This window comes from Manis pentadactyla, chromosome 3 (genome assembly GCF_030020395.1).
Source record: "Manis pentadactyla isolate mManPen7 chromosome 3, mManPen7.hap1, whole genome shotgun sequence".
In the NCBI taxonomy this organism is placed as follows: domain Eukaryota; kingdom Metazoa; phylum Chordata; class Mammalia; order Pholidota; family Manidae; genus Manis; species Manis pentadactyla.
The window spans coordinates 45974742-45991800 of NC_080021.1; the positions used below are offsets into that span (position 1 = coordinate 45974742).

Here is a 17059-nt window from a genome sequence, read left to right on the forward strand (position 1 = left end):
GAGCTGGCAAGTGCTTTGCTGGGAAGCGCGATTAGTGGCATTTAGTGTATTTTTCCATCTTTCTGTGTTCACCTGGTAAAAATAAAGCAAAACAGAATAAAGGGGCCGGGATTGAATTGTTATTTTTTAAAAAGAGAGAGAGGGGTCACATGACTGCGAGTAACTGATTTAGCCCGGCGGCTGCAACTAGGAGTTTACTGCAGAGCCTCCCTTCCCGGCGGGGCGCTGACGTCACGGAAAAGCTCGGCGCGGGCGGGCGACGCTCTTTATAAAGAGTGGGGCCGCGGCGGCTGCGGGCGGCGCGCTCGGACGGCGGGCACGGCGCGAGCTCCCTTGTGCTCGGCGGCCCCAGGATCGCAGCGCGCACGGCGCACGGAAGCACCGCCCCGCGGACGCCCACCCGGCCGAGCCAAGTAAGCCGGGCGGCGCGGAAAGGGGCCATCGAACGCCGGGGAGAGGCTGGGGAAGGAATGGGCGTTCCCAGCCCGCAGAACTAGTTTCTAAGTTGAAGGAAGATCCCTGAACGTGCTGTCTGCGCTGTGGCTTTCTGGTCGGGGGCAGAGTTAAAGGTGCAAAGTATTTCATTTGTCGTCAGAGGTTTCCTTATTTCAATTCAGTAGCAGAGTCACCTCCTTCTACTGACTGTGTGGTCAGAGGGCAGCCAGCCCTCAGTGATACTTAAGTTTTCGTTGTTTGACTGCAAGTCGGCCAACTGAAGCGCTGCTTTTAAGATAAAAAAACCGGCCAGTCATGCTGGTTAGTGGCCGACGTGTTGGGGTGAGTGGGAAGTGGAGAGTCTGTGCATTTCTCACTCTCACAAGTGGATCTTGCTGATTAAGATGAGAACGCTTCCACTTATCTCAAGTAGCCTGGGAGGACAGACCTCCGGGCAAAGGGAGGGTCTTACCAGGGAAAGTTGTAGCCAAGTTTTTGACTGCCATTTGGCAGAGTTTTTGGCCTTCTGATTTGCTTCAGAAAGTTGGAAATCTGAGTTGAATTAAAGAATTCTCAGAATGGACGTGGTTTAATAAGAGTGAAGCATTTTCTCTGCAAATTTGATAGGTCTGAGGGTAGGCAGGTCATTTTCTTGCTAGAACCACAAGGCCTGGGGCTGGGATGTTTTAAACGTGGTATCTGTTGGCAAGAGAGCAGAGCTGAGGCATAAACCTCCAGCAGAAATTACCCTCCCCCACCAAATAATAGCTTGTTCAGGCATCTGGAGAGCATCAGGGCAACTTTACTAAACATGGTAGTTCCAATAAGTACTTGCCCAGTCCTGCAAGGAGGAGTGATGTCATTGCCGTATGTTTCCCACCAAGGCTCAAAAGCTGCTGGATGCTGGTGCAATTAAGAGCCATGTTTAGACAAGAGCAGCTAACCTGGCCAGCTGGTCCCCGGCTCCATTAATGTGTTGCTTTTCAAGACAACCCTGGAGGCTGTTGGTTCTTTCTGGCTTCCTCTGTGCTAGCTCTGACTGGGGGTCCCAAGGAGGAAGCCCAAGGGCAGTGGGTGATGTTAAGGGTACTTTTTCTTTTTGCAGATTGACAGTCTGCCTGAGGAGTTGGTTAATAGTGTGTGTGGGTGTGTCCAGTTGAAAGCCTGTTGGTTTGGGAGCTGTTTCATTGGGGTTCGTTATGTTAAGGTTTGCCCCATCTGATAAAATATCCCTGAAGACGACTGTGTTTGAGACCAATGAACTCTCGCTCATGCTTACTAATGCGCACACCTTGGCCACCTTGCTCTCCAGGCCCTGACCATGACTCTGAACAATGTCACCATGCGCCAGGGCACTGTGGGCACGCAGCCACAGCAGCAGCGCTGGAGCATCCCGGCCGACGGCAGGCATCTGATGGTCCAGAAAGAGCCCTCCCGGTACAGCCAGCGTGGCCATCACTCTGCCACCAATGAGGACCACTGCCGCCGGAGCTGGTCCTCTGACTCCACAGACTCCGTCATCTCCTCCGAGTCCGGGAACACCTACTACCGGGTGGTGCTCATAGGGGAGCAGGGGGTGGGCAAGTCCACTCTGGCCAACATCTTTGCAGGTGTGCATGACAGCATGGACAGCGACTGCGAGGTGCTGGGAGGTAGGTGGCCCAGCCCCAGTGGCTTCTGTTCATCAGCAGTGGTCCAGGCAGACAGAGTGGGCAGGTAGGTCATTTATCCGCACAGCTGGGAGCTGTGATTATGCATTCTTGGCACTGGCTGGGGAGCTGAATCCTCAGAAGGGCCCTGGCACTGGCCATCGGGACAAGAAGATGAAAATGCTCATAGATAGAATCTGCATCAGCAGGGAAATTTCTTAGATTCTAGTTCTAAAGGGACTGGGGGAGACTGACTAAAGAGGACAGAGCCAGAAAGTCAGGATCCCACCTCTGACCTAAACCTTTCAAGAGCTCAGTGTAGACACAGCCTTTTTCTGTGGTTATACCTAAAACCAAATCATTTTGAAAACTAGATGGATTCATCAGTTTGTTTCCACCAATATCAGGGTCTTTCGAGAGTATAACGTAGTTTAAAATCTGTATTTAAAATAGTATGGTATTTTTAAAAAATTGAAGTATAACAATGATGATACATTTGTTTGTATGGTCCTAACAGTTTTCAAGACAATCTTACCTGTACTATCTCATTTAAAATATTTATTTGTCTTGCCTGTTTCCAAAACTGATTGGAGGTGAGATAATCTAAAAAGTACATATAAGTCTTCAAATACATGTAAGGCATATAGCACTATATTCTGGGAAGCAATAATAATAGGATCCTAAAAGTCAGTGGTTTTCACAGAGTGTCTTTTGGCCTTGGCTTGCATCTTCCACCTTACATGACCAGGGTAGCTTCTCATCCCTGTTAGCAGCTGTGGAAATGTAGGGAGAACCTTCTAGTGCTTGCCCAAGTGGCACAGTCTATCTGTACTCTTGGTTGCTACTCACAGCTGAATCCCAGACTTCTAGAATTGGAAGATGTCTTAGTGATGACTCAGTTCTGCCTTCCACTCGATGCATAGGAATCCTACTCCTTGCTCATTGCTGTCAGCCCATTTCAGCCAAATGTTTATTCTTCCTGGCTGTCTCCAGTGTTAGGGAGTTCACCGCTTCATGAGCAGCTCCTGAATGGGACTATAAATGATGACTCATCGATAGAACATTGATATCTCATCTTGCTTCTGAAATCTGCAGGATTATAACTAAACAAATGTCTAGGGGAAAATAGAGTCAAGGGGGAATTATTATTTTACAATTGGTTTCCTCTTACTTTGTAAAGGCTGGTGGATGACTTGCTGTAGGAGAAAGGGAGGGAGGAACTTACATCTAGAATGCACAGTTGCAACGGGAGAGGCACTTACTGGGTACTTTACATTTGCTACCTTTTTACTTTGGTCCTCATAAAAGTCCTGTACTCGTGTGAGTAAGTGAACTCTCAGGGTTGCCAAGCGGCTTATCTAGAATCACACAGTGGGGTAGCTGGGCTTAGAACCTGGGGTTTTGTAATCTTAGTTTAGTGGTGTTCTCATTCTGCATTGATGGGGAACCTGCTATATGCCCGGCACTGTGCTGAGTACTTCCCATAGGTTTTTTTTTTTGCTGATACTTTCAAAAACTGAAACCATTTGGTATTAATATTCCTATTTTACAGGTGAAGAAGTGTAGAATTATGAAGTCAAAGAACTCCCAGAGAGAGAGAGCTAGTCCATGGTATGGCCAGAATTCAAACCCAGTTATAGTTTGGACCCAAACCTTGTGTCTGTTCACTGTGCCTGCAGCTGCTGGATTTACCATCCAAACGTCGTTAAGCCGTGTGGTGCTTTGCTCTGGTTATGAGCCCATGTCTGGCTCTATGCTAGGCTCTGGGGTCCTCGATGATGAGTAATATAACACCATGCCCTTGTAGGAAGGAGCTAAGTGGCTATAATTCAGAGCAGTGTAAAATAATACCTTAAGAAGTAACAATACAGGACTTTGGAGAGGAATATAAGGAAGAGATCAACCAAGAGTTTTTGTTGTTTTTTTGAAGAGGGAGGAATTGAAAAAGTCGGTAGGTAGCAGACTTTCAAACATGTTTGTTGATTAGTGGGGTGGCATCCCCATAGGCATAGGGTGTGAAGCCCACTTGTGTCTGGAATTTGGGATGGTAGGCTTCTGTATTTGGGAAATCTCTGTTGAATAGTGGGGCAGGGGGAGGGGATTCTTTCTTTCTCCTCAGAGTCTTTGACAACAAGTAGCTTCTCAGGTGATCCATCTTATTAACATGTCCTATTTGGGTAACTTAATTTTTTACTGTCTAAGATTACATCTCTTATCTGTAGGCTCTGTTGGAATCCCTGGTTGGCTTTGTGTTCCCCAAGAGGAGGGCTTTCCGAGGCATGCCCCCACATTGTTCTTTTTTTAGCATTAACCGTAAAAAAAAACCCCTACATAATACTCTCATCATTATTTCTCCTAATAAAGATGGATGTTATTACTGTTACATTGCAATAATCTTATGACTCTCTGTACACATGTAATGCCATTCATTCATTCATTCATTCCTAAACAGTTACTGAACATATAGCGTGGAACTTGATGAAGCTCTGGGGACATACGAAGAGTCATGGGGCTTCTTCCCTATAGACGCTTCCAGTGTATGCAACAGAGATTAGATATATACCATCTATGAATCAGGATAGGATGTGGTAAGTGTCTTGGAAGAGGTACAAGGACAGTGCTGTGGGAGTATAGAGGAGAAAAGATTACTTCTGGGTGTGGAAATCAGAGAAGAGGTTCACGGCAGAGGTGGTCTCTGACCTGGACCCTAGGCCAGTTAGGACTTGGCAGCCCTGAGATGGGTGAGAAGGCATCCTGCCCGCACACAGGAAGGACGGGAGAGAGCACTGGACTTGCAGGCCACTGGGCTTGGACCGCAGCTTTGACACTGACCCACCTGGGCACTCTTGGGTCATCTGCTCAGGCTGCCTCATTATGTCAAGAGGGACAATTCCTGCCTCATAGGGTATTAAGAAGATTAAGGGAGATAAAGTATATTAAGCACGTAGCATAGTGCCTGGCTCATAGTAAGTATGGAATGAACACTAGTTGGTGGCGATTTTGAATCTCCCATCTCCTTTCCCTGGGCCTGTCTTAAAAACTGGTACTTCCATTGCTTGTAGTCCCCATCCACTTTGGGCACTCCTGCCTGGGGCCTTGTGAGGTAGGCAGAGGAGGCCTCAGCCTCTAGAGCAGAGGACTGACTTCCCTTGGGCTGTGAAAGCTGAAAGCACTGGCGAGCTTTATGGGAGAGAGATGCTGGAGCCTCAAAAGTTTTGAGGGGCTCCAGGAACTGGTTCCAGCATGTGGGAGAGCTCCTGTAAGGTTCCACACCCTGTGTTTGAGCCAGCAGTGGGCACAGGGCCCTCCACGCACAGTGGGGGTCAAGTGAGGAAAGAGAAATGGAGGTACACCAGTCCAAGGAAAATGGCTTCTGACCACAACCTCCCCATCCTAGAAACTGCACCCCATCTCATGTGGATGATCTCTCTTGCTGTAGGGTGTAAGTACACTCCCACAGCTTTCCCCAAAAGTGCTGGAGAAATGAGGACTGCCCCAGACCCAGGTTACTGAAAAGCCATACAGGCCAGTAGGCCTCAACCTCTTCTCCACAAATGTTAACCAGGGACAAATTTCAAAGGACTCTTACAGAGTTTTATATTACTTTATTTCCCCTCTCATCTTATGAGCACTTGAAAAGTCCAAAAGGTAAGTGACTAAGGGAGGAGGAGAAGCTAGAGCTTTGGTTGCAGACAGGCCCTCTCTGGGTGAGCAGAGGCCCTCAGGCGGGGCGCTCTGTGTGTCTGAAGGATCCTTGCGGCGTCTAGCCAGAGGGCGTATATAGACCGGGTGTGGGGCATGAGCTGGGAAGCAGGGCGGAGAGGATTGCTTTAGGCTCCTGGGTTTCCAACACAGTGATTTTTCAGGCAAAGCAAGTCCTGACGGAATGATCCTGTCAGGAACCTTCCAGAAAGCAAGCAGTTTGGCTCTGCTTTCATAGCTGTAATCCTTAGTCCAGTTTTTCCCTAGACTTGTTCTGATCTTTCTCAAACCAAGGGAAAGTTAGAGTTGGCTTTTCCCTTCAGCTGTTGGAATGCAGTAAGCTCCTATTTGAACATCTGGGGAGTCCAGAGTCCCCTGTACCTGCTTCTGGGTGGTAAGTGGTGGGCTGAGGGCAGAGAAAGTGTGTTTCTTAGTTTTCTGAGCACAGGGAAGGATTTTAAAGAAAAGATGAAAGCTCTGAGGTAGGAAAGGTCAGTCGGCCTCGTGCCCCCACCCTCCACTGTGCTGCTCTGTGGGGGTATGGGGGGCCCAGTGATTCCCATTTGGTTGCATACATTTGCCCCTGTGAAGTCACGAGGCCCTGCTCTTCAGTAAGCCAAATAGTGCATCTTGCTGTGATCCCATTCATGCTGCAGAGTGTGGACAGTACACATAATGGGCAGAACAGTGTTTAATCCCCCAGTGGAAACAATTACCTGAGAATAATGATGCCTACAGGAGGAGGGGACACTCTGTTAACTGGCTTCTCATTTGTCCACGTTGTCCTTCCTTTCCCTCTCCTGATATCAATTCCTAGATGAAGAAACATTAAACCAGGACCATTGCTTTTTATAAGCCTATTCTAAAACAGGAAATGTCCTGTTTCTCCCAATGTAACATTCTTAAGCTAGGATTTACCTGTAGTAGGAAATGCTGAGCATGACAAGAGACTGCTCCCCACTCAGAAGTGATGGTAACCACTGACGTTTACTGCATTCCTGCTGTGTGCCCAGACTTAATATATGTAACTGTCACACTGTCCTAAGGCATGGAAACTGGTACCAATCCCATTTCACAGATGAAGAAACTGAGGCCCAGGGAGCTTAAGTGGTCCAGAGCCACATAGGTAAGCAGGTATGGCACCCAGATTCTAATTCAGGTTTGCTTGTGCTCACAGCCACAATGCCGTGTTTACCATCCATTCATTCATTTGATAAATATTTACTGAATCCCTCTAGCACACTGGGTCCTCTCTGGAGTGCTGGGGGCATAGCAATAAACAGCACAGATGCAAATCTGTGCCTTAATGTTCAGGGAGGGGAGGAAGAGGGACAGAAAATAGTAAGTAGGTTAAATGGATTGCGTGTTAGATGGTGGCAAGCACAATGAAGAAACAAAAAATAGGGAACGGAATAAGGAATATTGGTAGGGAGAGGTGTTGTAATTGTAAATAGATGGTCAAAGAATGCCTCTCCCGGAAGGAGGTAAGTGAACAAGCCTTTTGGGTGTTTGAGGGAACAGATTCCAGGTAAAAGGAACAGGAAGACAAACAAAAAATCTCTAAGAAAATCGTATTTTTCAAGTGATGAAATTCAAAACTGGAAACCTCACTGTGAAAATAGAGTGGGGATAGACTCAATTTATGGGGTTGATGGGAATGCCTCTTGGAAAAATCCCAGTTAGCTCAGTCAATGCTCCCCCACCTCCCTAGCCCCGCACACACCCTGTCCCAATTTTTTCGGGCTGGAGCTGCTCTGGCCCAGCGTACTGCATTCACCCTTCACCTACACTCAGTCTGGGCCCAAGGGCAGGGAGGAAAGTTTCCATTACCTAGTAGAGCTGGAGGCTACACTTCTGCTATACCTCAGATGGAAAAGCAAGCCCGTTTATTCCTAGGGAACTGTATTTTTTAAGGAAGAAAACTTGAGCCCAAACAGGGACACTTGGGTTTTTTTGGACATCTCAAAAGAGGAGAAATGTCTCTGAGCTCAGATCTTCTGAAATTGCCAGTGAATATTCAGTAATCACCCCACTGAAAGACTCAGTGGAATCCCATGTAAGGCTTATGAACAGGGCTTACAGTGCCACTGGGCAGTTAGTGTTTTCTTATGGCATCAACCATTGAATCTGAGTCAAAAGCTCTAATGTGAGTTTATCCTCATAAATGGTTTTCCTATATAAAAGGCCTAGGAAGGATAAAAACAAATGCCTTTCATCTCAAGTGGCTTAGCAATAACACATTTAGAAGATGTAGTTCTGCTTGGTAAGTACTGGAGGAATATATGTAGAATGGTTTTGAAGGTGATTAAAAAAACTAGTAACGTGCCTTTGTGAATATCTGTATATTTACATAATTCATTGTGTATTTGGTAAGTTTACTTTCTACATGACTCTCTTATATAAAAGTGTTGCCTGTTTCCCTGACTTCAATGTCACTTCTCTTTCTTTTCTAGAGGATACATATGAGCGAACATTGATTGTTGACGGGGAAAATGCAACAATTATACTTCTGGACATGTGGGAAAATAAGGTATGCAGAGCCTGTAGCTCTTGTAAATTTCTTTAAGGCTTGCTTTCCGATAGGCCGTTTGATGCAAGACTGACCTGGCCCCTTTTTGGTGTTCCAGATGAGGTGGGCCCATTTTTTTTATTAAAAGCTTTGAATTATGAGACTGTTCCAAAGAACAAATCATTCACAAATGGGCTCTGAATAGCAAGCAAGTTGCAGTGATTTGCCTTTAGTTCTATTAAAAAAATACAAAGAAAGTATATTTGTTTTAGAGAAAGTACCAAAAAGTGTGGATGATCATTTTAAACTACATAAAACCACATTATATGAAATTGACATTCTCAGTACTTGTCCTCAACACTTGCTTTTTAAAGATTTTAGGCTTCTGAGCATCTACACTAGACCTTCTGTTCTCTGAGAACCTTTCTATTCTCACAAAAGGATCCTTAATTTCATCACTTGGGAAAGGCAGAGATTTTTGGAAGTTGGTAAAGACTCATTTTTGATAGTTTCAATAGGAACTGGAAATATTGTTTGGCAGAGTGGTCATGTAACTTATCAACTTGAGCTGTAGAAGAATTGGACAGTAAAAATCTTTTTGGCATAAGTGCTCTCTGGGTTGGCAGTCTTCACAGCCACCAGACGTCCTGTGGGCATGGGCGACCAGTGTATTCTGAAGAGCTGGAATAAGTTTCCTTCCTTTCTCAAATAAGCAAGGGTGCTTCAGGATGTACATATTGTTTCTTTGCCAATTGCTGCCTCATTTATCAGGCTAACCTGAGCTCATGGAAGTTCTTGTCTCATTAGGGGGAGAATGAATGGCTCCAGGACCACTGCATGCAAGTTGGGGATGCCTACCTCATTGTATACTCCATCACAGACCGGGCCAGCTTCGAGAAGGCGTCTGAGCTGCGAATCCAGCTCCGCAGGGCCCGGCAGACAGAGGACATTCCCATCATTTTGGTTGGCAACAAAAGTGACCTGGTGCGGTGCCGAGAAGTGTCTGTGTCAGGTAAAAGGAGCGGCTATCATGGAAACATCCTCTGGGGCCCCCTGCATATTCCTTCAGACAGGTGCTCTTCCCTTCTTCTTTCATGAAGCTGGAGCCAGGGACTCATTAACATGCTACATGGGGTTTTATGTATATTCTGACCCATGCATTCCCAGTAGGTTATTTCTACCCTCGTTGTCCCCTTGTCCATCTGGTCTACCTGCACATTCCAATTTCTTCATACCCAAGGCTTTCCCTGCAATTCCTTTAGGGAAAATATCATGCTCAAGGATTTACTGGTGGTCCCCAACCTTTTCTCCTTGTCCTTTCCAGTTTCCAGGGAGATCTCAAGAGTTCAGGGAATTAAAAGTAGCATCTTTATGCAAGAAGGACAGGAACTCTGAACACTTAAAATTGAGACTATTCCAGAAAGGCTTGTTTGTATAGTTTGCTGTAACTGTGTTGTACATTTGTGAAATCCTCAACATTTTTTCAAAATATCTCATCAAAGTTTTATAGCTTTTTATTAAGAGAGGAAAGCCAAATGTCAGGTTTCTTATTTTCAGTGCAGGAAACTTGAGTCAGGAGGAAGAATTAAGAATATGAGCTTGAGAATGAAACAGGCCTGAATTCACGTCTGCAACTTACATGCTGTGTGAACTCTCTCATGTTTTTAAAAGACTCCCCAGCCCCCACCCATTTCTTCATCTATCTGAAAGTAATAATGTAGTTTTCGAGATTGTTGTGAACATTAAAAAAAGTTTAAGAGGTATTTAACCTAGTTCCTGGCATTTAGTAAGTGCAATAAATTAAGACTGTGGTTTTTACAGTTATAATTAATATTACCGTATTTGATGAAGTTGGGCCTTCATATATTTTTATTTGAATTTATGATGGGTCAGATCTAGAGCCCATCTCTTCTGCTTCTGGGAATCTTCCTGTCAGACTTTCTGCCTCTATTTATGCCTTGGGGAGAAATGTGTCACAGTGGCCTTCTATATCCATCAAAAATATGACTGACTTAGAGTTACCTGGGGGAGAGTTTAAAATTAGGAGTCCTCCAACTGTGTGCTGTGCAGGGTCATACTCTGCAGCCCCTCTGACTTTCTTCTCTCCTCTTCTCAACAGAAGGCAGAGCGTGTGCTGTGGTGTTTGACTGCAAGTTCATTGAGACCTCTGCGGCTGTCCAGCACAATGTGAGGGAATTGTTTGAGGGCATCGTGCGGCAGGTCCGCCTTCGGCGGGACAGCAAGGAGAAGAATGAGCGGCGGCTCGCCTACCAGAAAAGGAGAGAGAGCATCCCTAGGAAAGCCAGGCGCTTCTGGGGCAAGATCGTGGCCAAAAACAACAAGAATATGGCCTTCAAGCTCAAGTCCAAATCCTGCCATGATCTCTCTGTGCTCTAGGCACCCAGAGTCATCCAGATGTCCCCCTAATAGACATCACTGAAGGCCAGTGGGACCAATAATCTATATTAGATTGGATCCTTAAGGATTGTTAGATGCGGCTTCCTTTTTTGCAGCTGGAAATTAGCATGTTAGCCTCGTGGGCGACATAATGCATGGGAAATGAAAGATCTTTGCAAAGAGTCAGAGTTTCTTTACAGGAATAGCCTGACCTTGTTACTTGAACACCCAAGACTCATGAGAGGATGTGTTTGGTGTTCACATGTGTTTCCTTTCTCCCTTGGATAGTAGAGAATTGAAGCCTGCAAAAGAATGACTAGAACAAGAATTTTTCACTATTAAAATTTTGCCCAGTGTTCTGATACATGAATTTAAGGCCAGTGGGTCATAAAACAAATACAGGAAAATCATCAGAGGATTTATTCAAAGGAGGGAGAATGACTCGCTTTACACCTTGTATATTCATGGAGCTAGGATTGTAGAACTGGTCATGATCATGAATAACGATCATGACTATTATTGCTCCATCAAGCTGTGAAAAGAAATGATGGCCCTTGCTGAAAACTAAAGCTGAGCAAACAACTTTGGTTCAGTGCCCATAATTAGGGATCTAGAAATTTGTAGAATTGGGAGCTGATAACCTGTACCACTTATGGTTCAACAATTATGTCTTTATTTCTGTGTCTTAAAATTTTTCATTTAGGGGAAAATTATTTTAATCAAATTCTACTTAGTCAAAACACCTTTTATGTTTCATTATTTTTAAAATCATAGGAACATCATAAAAACATTTTTAGATCTGAATTATTGATAACCTAGAGTGCAAAATGCCAAATTTTTAAGTATAATCAAAGGTCTGAATTTTTATAAAACACAAAGCATAAATATTTCCAGTCTTTGGGTTGACCATTGTATGCCACAGCTCTGCTCTATTTATTATTATTTTGCAAAGTAATAACCATTTTAACATTTGATAAAGCATATTTATGAACATATTTCTTAGTAAGAAAGATGTCCATTTTATTACCATTTTCTATCTTTTTCAGAATATGCAAGTTTTTACCTATGTCTTTTATAAAAGAAATAAAACCTTTGGGAAAAAGGTCTTCTTAAATGTTTTTCCTTTTCAAACAGTATGATTATTTTGACATAGCTTTGAGAGCAAGCACATTCTAAGGAAACATACCTATTATTTTGTTTCTTCTTTTGATTAGCAGTAGCCCAGTCATTATTTGTTTTAAGCAGTTTCCCCAACATCTCTCCTTTGGAACAATGATTCACAATAATGCAAAGTTATTTTTGGCTAATACAGTTGGAAAGTATTTGGGGTCATCTAAATGCTAAGTTACAGTAAAGCCAGATTGATCTTTTACTTTGGCAAATTCCTGACTGCACAGATGGACCTTGCTTTGCTCCCTGAAGGCTCATGGTCCTAAGCTTAACTAAAGCATTAGAGGAAATTATGGAGGATTAAGGGGGGAAAAAGGAAATTGGAGATTTGCAGCCTGAGATCTAGTCAGGCAAGGCTTTAACCAAATTCTCCTCTCTGACATTAATATGGTTTGACATTAATCACTAGCATCTATCCAGTGGTGGTGTGCAACCCTTTTGCTGGAACGGAACTTTCTGAATGGCATGGTTCCCCTTTCACATCTTCTCTGGTCCCTATTTACACCCTCTTTCCTCTTCTCATCTTTCTGAATTTGTAATCAGATACATGCTAATGGTGGCAATCATGGGACTTGAATATTACCCAAAGCAGCACAGTTTTACGAGGTGTCTCTGCTGAGTCTCTTGGCCCATTCACCCTCTCTTTTAAAGTGGAAAGCAAAGGTTTCCATCTCTACATACTTTGCATCTTTGAATTACTCAAAGAAACAGTACAGGGAGGAGATATGCCTCAGGTTACATAGGCCTGGGGTGAATCTTGGCTGTGCCATTTCACATCCGTTTGTCTTTGGAGTAAAGGTTAAACCTTTCTAACAGTTGGTTTTCTCATCTGCAAAATGGGGTTGCTAATAATACCTACTGTGTGAGACAACCACCTTTTAAACTGCCATACTGAAAGAGCTCAAGGGATGTCAGTTTCATTGTCACGTGTCTTCCATTTTGCAAAAATTAGAATTATTTTCCATATTTGTCTCACCCAATTGGAATAGAAACCCATTAAAATCAGGGACCACTGCTTTTCCTTTCTATCCCTCTGCTCCCTTCAGTGCAGTGCCTTGTGTATTTTGGGGACTTTATATTGTTTCTTCTTGAATAGATCTTCCCAATGGCCACATTGTTGGGCCATTTTACTCAAACAAATTCAGGGTGATAACTAAGTTGCCCCAGGTTATTCAGATGTTGAGTGTCCAGGCTAGGACTGGAGTCAAGATGTGACTGAGTTGTTTGCATCTTCTAGTATCCAAAACCCAGCCAAATGGCCAACTTAGGGACCTGCTCAGTCTTGTCATACTAGGACTCTCTCAGCTCAGCCAGGCAGGACAATGCAGGTTGCATTCCAATCAGTGGCTTTTTTAAAAAAAATTTTTTGTTAAGGTATGATTGATATACACTCTTATGAAGGTTTCACATGAAAAAATAATGTGGTTACTACATTTACCCATCAGTGGCTTTTTGGTTAAAAGACACAGCTTTGGAGTCAGACCTGGGTTTCAATCTGGTTTCATCACCTACTAGATGTGTGAGCAGGAGGAACTCCCTTGTGAGCTTCAGCTTTCCCATTGTGATATGGGAATAAATCATCTTCACAGGGTTGTGAGGATGATGTGAGGCTGAAACCAGGGTTGTGAGGATGATGTGAGGCTGAAAAAGTTACCATCCCAGAAGAACTGACTACTTCTATTCTAATGTGGCGTTCATGCCTTCATTCCCTCATAGATTTTTCAGACATTACTGGGCATCCAGGCACCATCGGGTACAAGAAATAGAATGCTGACTAAGACATTGTCTTTGTCCTCAGAACTCTGAGGACAGTAAATTTGTTCCAAAGAGCCAAAGGAGGTGACATTGAAAATGTGAATAAAATGAAAAAACTTGGAAGATTATACCTGGAAGGGGACTAGATTTGCTGCCATTAGATAAAATTCAAATGGAGGAAAAAATTACTGTTAGAATGATTGGATTTAATGTGGAAGAGTAAATTAAACTATTGCTAAAAATTCCGTTTTGGGGAAGTGGGAACACTGGAGAAAAGTCGGCTTTTAAGCATCCTACCTTTTTGCTCACTAATGCTTGAACTATTCAGTACAGGGAAAGAAGCAGACGGCTGTGAATCCACTTGGCTAACTTTATGGCGCTCCTGCTTGGGCAAGGCGCTGTGCAGACTACGCGCTGGGACAGGGCAATTTGCCTTTCAGAAGCTTATGGTAGAGTTGGATATACTGGTGGGAAGTGGACATGGTGGTGAATGAGGACAACTGCACAAAAACCCAGAATGTGAGGTAGGAGACAGAAAGGGCCCTCAGAGACACGTGAAGTAAGGCAGCTGGAGCTTGGGTAGGGGAAAGAATTCCTTGCTTGGCTGGTCCGATCAGCTGCAAGCCAAGGAATGCCTGGGAGCACAAGAAGCTGGAGGCGGGAGAAAGGACTCTTCCCGAAGCCTTCCAAGGGAGTGTGGCGCTGCCAGTGTGGTGACTGTAGGTCTTTAGCTGCCAGAACTGCAAGAGAACACGTTGTTTTAAGCCACCAATTTTATGGTAAATGTCAGCCACTCTAGGAAATAGAGTACTTTGAGTTATTTAGGGCAACTTACTTAGCTTCTATAAGCCTCAATTTCTTCATCTGAAAAACAAGGATATAAGCCATCTCAAAGCATTATCATGAGGATTAAAGTGCTTAATTTATTGTCTATCCAAGAGATGGGCTGTGAGTAAACCCAAAGACCAGATGGAGTGCAGTCGTAGAACGCATGTTTCCAGGCTCAGTATGACTTGGTTCAGGAGGCAGTGCATGTGCTTGAATATTTCCAAACAGGGGTGTGATGGATCAGTGGAGCTGCTTCTGGACACTGTCCAGAGAGAACTGACCTGACTGAAGCCAGAAGGCATGGGACCCCCTCCAGGAGACCAGTGAGGAAGGGCCAGCACCTCGCCTAGAGTCCTGAGTAATGGCTGCAGGCAGAGGAAGGAAGTCATTTGTCGGGAGACATCCGCTCAGAAAGTCCATTGGTGTGTGGGTTGGGCCTACTGAGTGCACAGAACTGGAAGTGGTCAAGGTTTTGGACAAGGAGTGCAATGAGGCCCGCTGCCTCCCACAGCCTGAGAGCAGTGCACATGACAGAGGGAAAAGGGTAGCACAGCCGGTCAGGCCCAAGGGTTAGGGCAGGCCCTGGTTACAGGATCACTCTGGAATGAGGGTGTGGACTTGGGACTGCCTGGAAAATAGCCACAGAGCAACAGACCCTAAACCACCACGAATTGTCGAGTAACTCCTGAGGGAATATGGCAGTAAATACTGGACTTGCTTTCCTCAGAATGTGGCTAGGGAAAAATGCACGCAAACCAGAGACCTGAGCTTTTTAGCCAAGGAGTGCTGCCATGTGTGTGCATGTGAATGTGTGTGTGCATGTGTGTGTGTCCAGAGGTGTGTGTCAGGAAGTGGGTAGAGTTGGGGATGAGAGGCCTCACAGGTAAAGGAGAAGTAGGCAGAGCACTACAGCGAAAATAGCGAACGGGCTCTCATCCTGCTGCACTTCTTCGGTTATTCCAAAACAGGGCTGCTGCCCGTGGTCTTACTTCAGCATCTGCCAAGGAACCTGAGTAGTTAAGAGGTGCAGGCCCTTTCTGAGACTGAAGATGGGTTGTAATTTAAGTTTGCTGGGACTATGCTCAAGTAAGTCAAACAAAAATGTGCCTTCATCTGTTGTGCTTGTTTTTAACCCTTTGAATCAAGGGAGTAGAGAAGCTACCCCCTTGTGAGGCTTTTAGACAAATTGAAATGTAGGACTAAGAAGTCCTCCTGGAGGCCCTAAGGCAGTTGTTTTGACTTGGAGAAATCTGGCTGCCTTGTGGGTAATCGGAAACAGTTTTGGAGGGCACTTTCTTGAAAGGTGTTGGGAGTCATACACACACACACACACACACACACACACACACACACACACACACACACACACACACACACACACACACACATTTACGTTTACACCAGCCTCCTTTAAAGGTAGGGATCAAATGTAGTACAGATGGCAGATGTTTTAAAATAAATGTCTGATGAGGGAATTACAGCCCTTATGTGACTGTTAGCAAAGAGTATCTCACACAAACCCCAAGGAAGAGCGAGTGTGTGGTAGACAGGCCAGGCACAGAGCCGCAAAGGTGCAACTCAAGCAGTCAGCTGTTATGAGATTTAAAAATGCAATCGGGTATACTTGAAAGCAGTCATTTCTTTTCTTTATAAACATCAGGCTGGACAAGGCAATGAGGTAGGGATGGAAATCCTATTAAACAAATCCAAAGGAAATTGCCTTGTGATTCATCTATTTGATTATAAGATGGAGCTGGTGGCCTGCCATCATGTGTTTCAGTATTTGGGACCAGCAGTGTGAGGAGCTTGGCTTATTTGAGGGATGACTGGGCAAAAGTAGGTCTGAGCTGAGGTGGAAAAAAAGTGAAACCAGAGCCTCCAGCTGTCTTGATTATGTGACCCAAGGAGGCCGGCCGGGGGCCTGAACAGTACACCCCAGTTGGCCCTTCACTTAGCGCTGGGGGATGCCATGTCTGAGTTAGCTGAGTCTCAGTCAAGGTTATTGTCCATAAGGATGGTAGCAGCTAATTGTTATGACTTTGTTAAACATTTGTTAAGTCGATGGATGGCCTGCAAGAGAAACTGAAATAGAGAAGGGCTCCCCACCAGTCTTGGAAAAGTGCACAGCCCAGCATACATTGAGGGGCCACGTGGGGAGGTCAAGGCAGAGTGCAGACAGAAAGAGAAGCAGGACCTGGGGCACCTGCTTGTGTTAGGGTTTGTGTCTGGGTTCTCGGCCAATGCCCAGTTGATCAGTTCAAACCAGACTTGGCTCTTCTCAGTACACATATCAAAACTTACCTGTCCTAGGCTCAGGCTTCTGGCAGGTGAAGGAATTGTGTAAGACATGTTGATAGGTGCACATATCTTGCATCCAGAGAACACTGGTCTTAGAGTTCAAAGCTTTAGATACTAGTCCTGGCTTTGCTAATTACTAGTGAGCTTTAAAATCTTCACATGTAAGATAGGAAAAGTGATATCAACCTCACAGGGTTTTTTAAATGACAGAATGAAATAAATGTGATTTGTAATGTCTAAAGAGTTTTCAAATTTGTATAAGATTAAAAGGTGCTATGCATAGATGAGGTGGTATTAGGCCTTGTTTGCACATCAA

General features: G+C 44.7%; 2 protein-coding genes across 3 annotated transcripts in view; both read left to right on the plus strand.

The window, feature by feature from the left end:
• The first annotated feature begins 261 nt into the window (after nucleotides 1-261).
• On the plus strand, nucleotides 262-11798 carry GEM (GTP binding protein overexpressed in skeletal muscle). Of its 2 annotated transcripts, none has more exons than XM_036933180.2 (5): nucleotides 262-413; nucleotides 1748-2087; nucleotides 8240-8316; nucleotides 9103-9307; nucleotides 10415-11798. In XM_036933180.2, exons 2-5 carry the CDS (start codon nucleotides 1757-1759, stop codon nucleotides 10690-10692), a joined length of 891 nt encoding a protein of 296 aa, XP_036789075.1. In that variant the 5' UTR covers nucleotides 262-413; nucleotides 1748-1756; the 3' UTR covers nucleotides 10693-11798. The 2 variants fall into 2 exon arrangements, with proteins under 2 accessions (XP_036789075.1, XP_036789068.1); XM_036933173.2 differs by having other exon boundaries at nucleotides 280-569.
• A 1727-nt stretch (nucleotides 11799-13525) lies between these two features.
• The window catches only part of CDH17 (cadherin 17), a 100398-nt gene continuing 96864 nt past the window's right edge, over nucleotides 13526-17059 (plus strand). Inside the window, exon 1 of the mRNA XM_036933149.2 lies at nucleotides 13526-15531. The gene's annotated coding sequence lies outside the window, so the exon portion shown is untranslated. The remainder of the gene's footprint in view (nucleotides 15532-17059) is intronic.